The sequence below is a fragment of the Triticum urartu genome, chromosome 3 (genome assembly GCF_003073215.2).
Source record: "Triticum urartu cultivar G1812 chromosome 3, Tu2.1, whole genome shotgun sequence".
Lineage (NCBI taxonomy): Eukaryota > Viridiplantae > Streptophyta > Magnoliopsida > Poales > Poaceae > Triticum > Triticum urartu.
Window position 1 is genome coordinate 475,350,482 of NC_053024.1, and position 9,201 is coordinate 475,359,682.

At 38.6% G+C, this 9,201-nt stretch overlaps 1 protein-coding gene across 3 annotated transcripts; it reads left to right on the plus strand.

Annotated features, from left to right (window-relative positions):
• The first annotated feature begins 3,685 nt into the window (after positions 1–3,685).
• LOC125544445 (protein PLASTID TRANSCRIPTIONALLY ACTIVE 7) lies at positions 3,686–9,201 on the plus strand. Of its 3 annotated transcripts, none has more exons than XM_048708140.1 (4): positions 3,686–3,910; positions 4,010–4,099; positions 5,039–5,391; positions 8,811–9,201. In XM_048708140.1, exons 1-3 carry the CDS (start codon positions 3,779–3,781, stop codon positions 5,369–5,371), a joined length of 555 nt encoding a protein of 184 aa, XP_048564097.1. In that variant the 5' UTR covers positions 3,686–3,778; the 3' UTR covers positions 5,372–5,391; positions 8,811–9,201. The 3 variants fall into 3 exon arrangements, with proteins under 3 accessions (XP_048564097.1, XP_048564098.1, XP_048564099.1); XM_048708141.1 differs by having other exon boundaries at positions 3,689–3,910; positions 4,019–4,099; XM_048708142.1 differs by lacking the exon at positions 4,010–4,099 and having other exon boundaries at positions 3,694–3,910.

The window sequence follows — 9,201 nt, forward strand, 5'->3', positions numbered from 1 at the left end:
TGATTCGCAACGCTAACTAAGGACAACTTGTTAAGTTATACTTCAACACCTAAACCCTGAAGTAACTGGCAAAGGAGCAATTCTCATAGTTCGAATGGCAAGAGAAATCATTCAACACTTGCATTTTGAGTGTGATGTGGCATGCTCTGTTTAGGGATTGTGCATATCACTTTGAATATTAAACCCCCCACTAATATTACTCATATTCTGGAACCTTTGGTTAGAAGACAATAATTGAGGCATGCACTTAGAAATTTCAGTTAAAATGTCTGTATTGCATGCGCCAGCTAGTTCTTCGAAAAGCTTAAACTGATGATGAAATATGGGCTATGCATTTATACTTCAATACTCCCTCTCATGTGTGGCTCTTCCGAGGCTAAGCATGAACTGGAAGTGGACTGTAATTATATTTAAATTGCATTAGTCAAGTCTTGAAGTCAAGACCTTTAGTCTCTGGTACCATGTAAAATTGGATGCATCAATCAATTCTTTCGAAAGCTCAAACTGATGGGAAACGGTAAGCTTGCATTTATATTTCAAAAGTGTCATTACATGTTGGTAATTTAGTTATGCCCTAACGATGCTATTTTTCATAATAAAAAATTCCATATCTCATTCGAAGGCGTGCAACTTATTTAATCTCGGGCACCACTTTGAGAGGTCGGAGTTCCAAAAGAATATAGTGCTAGGGAGCAAACATCTAGAGGCAATAATTTAAAATTTGGTTGCTATTGGTACATGACACATTGTAATGAATTGGACACCCTTGAGTTGGCCATACTTGACTTATTAATATCTTTGCTTAGGCCTTGCAATGTGCCAGTTCTGGTTGGCTGGATGCACTCATTAGGCAAAGGCCAGCCACAGTAAGATATTTGCTTCCAAACAACAGAAGACGCACACCCATAATTTTATGTTAGATGGAACAACATAGTATTATAAATCGAGGTTTCAAAGCTAGACATGACAATTCAATTTAAGCATCCAATTAATGATTTGAGCACCGTTAACTCACTGCTTCACTAACAAGGAATTGGACTGTATTTTTCACCTAAAATATGAAGCAACTTTTTTTTGCCTCATATCATTAATTTAGAAGAGTTTTGCTTGATTAATAATTACATAAAAATATGTTAAAACCAATATTACATCAAATAGGCACCAAAGCCAACCTCCACACTTGTTGTAGAATCCCTCCCACATATCAACGCACTATGCAAATGTTATTGGAAAAGGTCCAAAACAAATCTTGAATTTGTAGGTGAAAGCTAAATTAAACCCTGAACTCTCAATCCCTGAAATCAACACACCAAACTCTCTTATCCCGATCTATTTCAAACCTTGAGAGGACTTAGCCGGTATTTGCTGAATTGGGCCGGCCCATTAGCGCAGTCGCTCGCGCGCGCACACTGCTCTGGTTTTTCTTTGTTTTTTTCTTTTTCATTTCATTTCTTTATATTTTTTACAAACCTTGAGAGGACTTAGTGTCTAATTTTTTCTTCGTACCCAATGTACATTTTTAACGCACACATAAAATATTATTTGATATTTTCAAATACATTATGTAATTTTTTAATTACATGTTTCAATTTTTTTAAATACATGGTAATATTTTTCCAAATACATGTTTACATTTTCTTAATGACAATAACTATTTCATAAAACTACATGAACACTCTTTTGCATGGTTCAGAATTTTTAAATTTGTATACACTTTTTTCAAACACATGCCACGTATATATTCTGTTAAGTGTAAGGCACATTTTTTTACAACACGCAAACATATTTTTTTACATTGTACACACATTTTTTTTGAAAATGTCACAAACACATTTTTTGAAACTCGTGAACATTTTTAAAATGTTACATTTTTTCGAATATACGAAACATTTTTTGAATCACACAAATATTATACATTGTATAAAAATTTGTTTGAATTGGTCCATACATTTTTTAAAAAACTAGTGATATTTTTTAGATGTCACAAAATATTTTATTTTAATTTGTTCAGATTTCGAAATTTGTTCCTGTTTTTTTAATTTTTCATGTCTGGTGGGCCGGCCCAGTCGAGTCATTAGCCAATAATCCGAAACATTTTCTGAAAACATTATTTACAAAATTCCAAAAACATTATTTATAAAATGTGACACAATTTTTGAAATCCGAAACATTTTCATAGCATGTGAAAGCTGTTGAAATTCTGAACATTTTTTTAGAACTCTTTTTTGAAATCACAAACAGTTTTAAAAACACAAATAGAATTTTGAAATTCCAGAAAAATAGAAAAACAAAAAATGAATTGTATTTGTGCGAAAATTAGAAACAGGAATATTTTTAACTTCTGAGAAGTTCACGATTTCTTGTTGTGTTATAGTGGGCCGGCCCAGATTCTTGTCCCTTAGTGTAAAGGTTATCCCGGACGGGATTATCTTATTCCTAATGTGGCAAACAGGTCTAGGGTCCAAAATAGACCGGGATTACAAGTTCAGAGTGCCAATTTCCGGGATTCAAAGTTTAGGGTTTGATTTAGCTTTCACCTACAAATTTAAGGTTTATTTTGGACTTATGGCAATGTTATCACCCTCGAACTTCGTCAGAACTCCTATTATGCACCTGTTGCGGCGGAATGTCGCTAGATTATGCGTTGGGCCGAGCCCAATTGTGTTCTCTTGCCTCTTTTTTTTGTCTTATTGTTCGTCTATAAAAAATAGTCGTCGTTAATGACCAAAAAAATCAGCTAGTAGTTTTTTTGATAGATTTGAAAAGGTTCATGAATGCAAATTTTAGAAATATTCACAATTTTGAGTTTGCATTTCTCTCTGAATATTAAAAAATGTGTATAAATTTTAAAACTTCATGAATTTCTAAACAATATGTTCACATTTTAATAAATGATCTTGAAATTCAAATAATTCATAAAATTGAAAAACAAGTTGTGAATATTTTTTAAATAATTTTTGTAGAAATTTTTCAATCAAAAATTCAAGATATTTATAAAAAATCATTTTGTTGGAAAAACCTGTGCTAAAATAAAGTAAAATTTAAAAGGCAAAAGGAAAGAAACTCACGAATTAAATGTTTTTAATTGTAAAATATTGGTGTATCCCAAAAATGTTCACAAATTTTAAAAAAGAGTGTCCTTTGAAAATTGGTTTATTTTTAGTTTTTTTTCAAAGTACCTAACAACAATGCATGCACCACACTTTATTTATATGATAGTTGCAACTAACCTCAGATTACAAAATAAAAAATGGCGACATATTTTACACACGTTTAGGCTCTTGTTTTGCAAGTAACAAGCCTACTCCTATTTTGTTTGAAATTATATCACCAAAGAGTTACAATGATCAAGTAATGGGGCAACTGCCGAGTTTGGGGCGAATTCGAATAGTTGGGGGTGGACAATAATTTTTTTCAAAAAAAATTCACGAACTTTGAAATTTTTTCATCTTGTACGAGGAATTTTTTAAAATTAAATAAAAATGCCTCAATGACTGAACACGTTTTAGAAAATGTATGAAACTTTCAAAAAAAAGTGTGTGATATGAGCCCAGTTTCTGACGCTCTGTGCGTTTCCCCAGCATTTTAACGCACGGAGCGTTGGGGGCTCTCCTCCAATGGTCTGTCGCTGGGCCCTTAGGGTTTATTTGGGCTATCCTGGAAGCACACATATGGGTGCCATCCCTCAAAAAAAAAAAAAAGCAGCGCTTGTCGTGCCCAAACGGCTCGATAACTGGATGAGGTAAGAAACAGCCTCGCGAACATCCTGGTCCAAAAAATGGCCATGGCGATGGCCGCTTCCTTCGCCGCCCGCCACCACCACGGGCACCTCGCCGCCGGCCTCCCCTCCACCCCTCAATCGGGCGGAAGGACTAGCCGCAGCGCTGCCACCATCTCCATGAAGGCTCAGGTGGAAGCCCGACCCAGGCAACCTACTTCCCTTCCCCTTTTCTTCTCCTCCTCGCCCAACTGATGCAATCCTTATCATGCTGTTTCCATTATCTCGTAGAAAAAGCAGAGCAGTGATCCTGGAAGTGGGAAGGGGGGCGGGGACGGGCGAGTAAGCGGTGGGCGGCGAGTGTGGCGTCGCCGGAAACTGGTATACGCAACAGCCGAACAAGGCGGTCTCCTCATCTCTGCGTGGTTGTTTCTGTTGGAACTAGGACGGTGAATAATCGAAGGACGAGCTTGCTGCCGAATAAAATACGATTGGGCCTAGAACTTTTGCGTCGTAGGTTGGGCATAGTGATGTTCAGGAGGCCCGAGAACCATCATTCGGCGTCCATTACCATGTAGTAAAACATAGGATAAATGGTTGGCTTGTGTTCATCGAAGTTCAGTACAGGGATACGGATACATATAGCTCTGCTTGTAGCAGTCACAGAGCCAGACGCCCACTGAATCGTGCATCGTAGGCTAGTTACAGCCCTACAGGCTAAGACAAGTCACAGAATAACTGAACGTGTGACAAGCTAATGTAACAGTACAACACTGAATCAAGGTGTACACTTAACAGGTTTAATCGCTTGCACACATTAGGCCCTTTGGTTGTTCCGTTATGATAAGTTATGTGATGTATTATCGGTTTCGCGCAGGCCCTTTGGTCATGCTGGCTCATGACCTTGCATTGAATTGCAGGTTGCTTAGAACTGTCAAATAAGAAGTTAGCGACTGTTATACTGCAGACTTCTTTCCCAACCGATTTACGCCGCTGACTTACACTATGCTTCTTCTAGACAGTTGGTTCATTGTTATAGGAAGTAGGAACGAGCTGCCTTCTTTTCCTTTTAGGTAAACTGTGTCACATGTTCAGCACTGCTTGGCCATTTCCGAGCAGTTATGCAGGTATGCAAGCAGCTGTATATCACACATTTGTTGTTTACATAGACATAAAATTGCCATGGGATAAAATCAGATGAAATGGAATAGTGAGCATTGTTGACATGCTTTAGAAATTTCACATTGTTTCCTTATTTCCATGTTATTCGCTAGCGTCATAGTGGCATCATGCTTAAAAATCCCCTTTCGTTTTTGGCAGACCAAAGAGGATGACATGTTGCGTTACAAGTTGGATCGTATCCCTTTCTTAGAAGAGAAAGTGAGAAAAGTAAGGGAAAATGGGAAGCTTGTGTGCTTGGATATCAACCAGCTCATGTTATCTCAAGAGAACAGATTCGCATTCACAATGGAGGTGGCAGAAGAAGCTAACGCCTATCTTGAGAAGCACAGGCATGAGTATGGATTGAAAAAACCTATACTGCATGTGCTTAGCGATCGTATGAATGAAGCTGGATTTTCTCGGCCAGAGGGTTACCTTTATCCTTATCCTATCAAGCCTGGGCCTTATTTCATAAAAGAAGAAGGGAATTGAATAGAATCACATGCTCTATAGTAAGTACATCTCACAACTCACTCTCCAATTACTCTTTACTGCCTTCTCTATGCTTGAATTATTATCCTCGGTTGTATATGTGATGAGTGCGATGAGTGTGCTTGTACACAAGCATGCCCTAGTGTGGGAGATTCTGGTTCTAGTCAGAATTGAGAACAAACCAGAAGAGAACAGAACAGCTTGAGCTCACAAGAAATTATTATAACTGCACCAAATGGCATCATATATAACCCTCTGCATCATGTATGCATCTGTAGCACTTAGTGCCCTTTAAAATGAACAAGTCTCGACTTCACACGGCTAGACTATTAGGGATAAGAGTAATATCTATCCCGCTCTCTGATCTATTTGGATATATAAACCATACTGCAGGGAATTTGAAAATCATATAGGCTTGCTACCGCGATTGACTGGTCCCTCATATGACCCGCTTTCATGTAGTAATACCTCCACACGGTCATATGCAGGGATATGTACGAAGGGTCTTAGTTCTCTAGCCATTCCTCCCGGGCCTTCTGCGTGGATCATGCCTAGAGTTTGCACCTCCATAGTCATAGTCCTGAATCTCTGTGAGAATCTTCCTGCTGTGTCCCTGCATTTAGAACACAAAGAACAAGAATACATGGAATTAAGCATAGAATGAAAATAGAAGTGTTATTCTGTTTGTCTGGCATTTGTAGATTTGAAGCATAAACTGTAGATACGTTTCTTTTAGTGAAGCATAAGTTATCTAGCAAAAGTGACCAATTGTTAGAGGAAAACATAAAGAGCTACTCCCTCCGTTCCAAATTAGTTGACTTGAATTTGTCTAAATACGGATGTATCTATACTTGTTTAGTGTCTAGATACATCCGTGTCTAGATAAATATGGGTCGAGTAATTTGGAACGGAGGGAGTAGAAAGTATTAGCTAGCACTCACATATATGTCTATGGAATGGAAATAACGAAATACAATGAGCATTGCCTTAGATGGCTATGTCAAAAACTTTGAGAACAACATAGGCAGACCTTTATGAACTTCGGGGGAAGAGCATTATCAATTTCTACCACTATGGTTTGGCCTGCATGAAAAAATAACTTGTTGTATTTATATTTATGACGGGGTAAAATACTGGGGAAGAACAAATAGCAAACACCACACCTGCAGATGCATTGAAGAGAGCAATTAGAAGGATGATGGTGAGTATGAAAGTGGGCTTAGGCATGTTGTTCTCCGCTAGTTGCTAAAGGAGTGTTATTCCCTGGAGGATTGTTGGCGAGAAACTATTGTCTCTGCGCCTTTTATAGATGGATGATGGGTCAAGCTGTAGGAAAGAGAAAAAAGGTTTTAACTTTGGATATGGTCTACCAGTAATGATTGTTCAACAGTATTATGCTGAAACTTGATATCCCACAACACAAGGTCAACTGCATTTGGCTCAAGCTACTTTAAAACCTAAGCTGTGGGTTCTTCTTTTAAAATATATTTGTGTTAACTGCACCATATCCGTAATGAAATGTCACATATAGCTTTGAATGGTAGATAGCACTAACTAGACTTCAAATTGTTCGTAGTCTTCGTCTTGGTCAGCTATACATGGAATGATGGCTTTACTCTGCAAAAAGATTGTCATAATTAGATTATGTCCTAGCCATTTCATGAGCTGAGTATTCCACAAAATGCCAATGGCATAGTGATGACAAGGTTCTATCTCTGTATGTTATAATGGTGCCTGTTTGGTGAAATATAAAACCTTTAATGTTGAAGGAGTGAAAATCATTTAGCTAAAAATTGATACAGTGCACCACCCACTATCAACTGGGAACTGCTGAGCGAATGGGGCAGGCAACAGTAAGTGGGGTGAGTGCATACCGACAGCTGTCACAGTGTGCTAGAGGAGAGTGGAGTGAGAAAAATACAATGGAAATGCAGGGAACTGCAAGTGCAAGCGCAACAGTGCTCCCACTAACGGATCCATCGGTCAAAAGGAAAAAAAGAACTTGCCCCCTGTCTTGTGGGGATCACATTTGAGACCTTCACTAGCTGGCAATGTTCATAAGATTGGCGTATGCGCATACATTTTTTGTTGATTTGCCTTGCTATGCATCGACCATGTCCTTCTGCTACATATGCCCATTTACCCGCTCCTTTTATGGTTGGTTCTGTGACCTAACCACTCACATATCCACTGTGCGACTAGCTTTGTAAATTGACAGGATCACGGCCAACATGCAGGTGTGTTGCTGGCCGCTCATTATGTCATCCTAGGCAGCGAGCACCTCTGTGAAGTTGACCATGTGTTTGTTGGTTTGCATTGTTGTGACCTGTGAGGGCCAAATGCATGCAACAGGAGAGCAATTGCAGAGTCACTGCTTTTTTATCCTACCATAGACCAGCCACTACTTCGTTACTGTCCCAAGTGCAGTAGGATTTTAGAAATTGACAACCCCACTACTTTGCTACTATCATGTATGACAGCACATACTAAAGTCTTTCTTGAAACAACATAACTACACATGTAAAGAAGCTACGGCATGACCTGCCTGAAATGTCGACATCCCACCAGAGTGCACGTGTGGCCGTGCAAGGGTCACATTGTGATTGCACGGAGATGATTTAGTAGTCAGCACAAGGTCCAATTTGAACTAGAAGCCTTAGCCAAAATCCTTGTACCTTAGCACAGCCTTTTAGTCAGGAAACAAGAAACTCTGAAACATAGGAGGGAATACGGTGCTAGAGCAAATTGATTCACGTTATTTTTAACTCCAGGAAAAAGCATGGCGATATTTCATATGCTTACTGTTGCACAATAGTTTCATAAACATGAGGCAGCGAAATGTATTCTAAAATATGCCGAAGGTCCTAAATAGTGAGGAGCATTATCAGTGATTCGTTGGCACTTCCAGAAGCATCCTTTCTACATGATATTTTGGAGCTATGAAAGCAGCTTTATTTTCTTGTCACTTTTGTTTCATAACATTTATGTTATAGAGGTGTATTTCTGATCAACGAAGCAACTTTTTCTTGATTAGTTGTTCGCTGGTTTGTCTTGTGTAATCTCTGTTAATCAAGAATCACAGGTTATATATGCAAGGATTGGTTTCAAAGCAAAGATTTATACGTGGTTGTGACATAACACCTTTTGATGCAAACATTTTTTTTTCTATCATCCATTTCGGATACAACCTTGTAGTTTAGCGCAGGCTGCAAAAAGTCGGTCCATAGCTTCTACTGGTCGGTGCTACTTTCTCTGTGTCCGTAATTCTGATAGCGAAATACCAGGAGTTCAGTATGGCCCACTTAATTCTTTCTTTATGTTTTTCTTATTTGAGGCAATCTTTTCGTTATCAAGAAATCACTGGGTGAAGTTTAGCAAGCAACATCATTAAGGCACAATGCATGCTTAAGTTCTAACCTTTCATCATTTCATTTTGCAGGACCAAGGAACACAAGTTTGGGGGGTTCCTAACAGAATGGAGCGGTCTGGTCTGCAGGGCTCCTAGTTTTTCTTGTATACACTACGCAGTTGAGAAGGAATTTGAAAGCTCTGGAACAACTTACAAAATCAAAATGCTCAGATAAATCAAAATCAAGATACGTTTTGTCCCGGGAGCTCTGAAGATTTGCACCCAGACCTCCATGTTAGTATATAACGTGAAGCGAAGGTAGCCTGTTGTTTCTTGACGTCGTCTGTGTTGCTTCAGTGCTGTCACGGGATCGGAATGCTGAGGTTTGCTGAACAAGATCTCCTGGCCCATTTTATTGTTGTCTTGAAATATTGTATAGATATTGGGATATTTACGATAATTTACGTCTTCTTTCGATTAA

Coding starts and splice junctions, on each gene's coding strand:
- LOC125544445 (XM_048708140.1), top strand. CDS start 3,779: ATGGCCATGGCGATGGCCGCTTCCTTCGCCGCCCGCCACCACCACGGG. Junction 3,911..4,009: donor CCATCTCCATGAAGGCTCAG/GTGGAAGCCCGA, acceptor ATTATCTCGTAG/AAAAAGCAGAGCAGTGATCC. Junction 4,100..5,038: donor TGTGGCGTCGCCGGAAACTG/GTATACGCAACA, acceptor CGTTTTTGGCAG/ACCAAAGAGGATGACATGTT.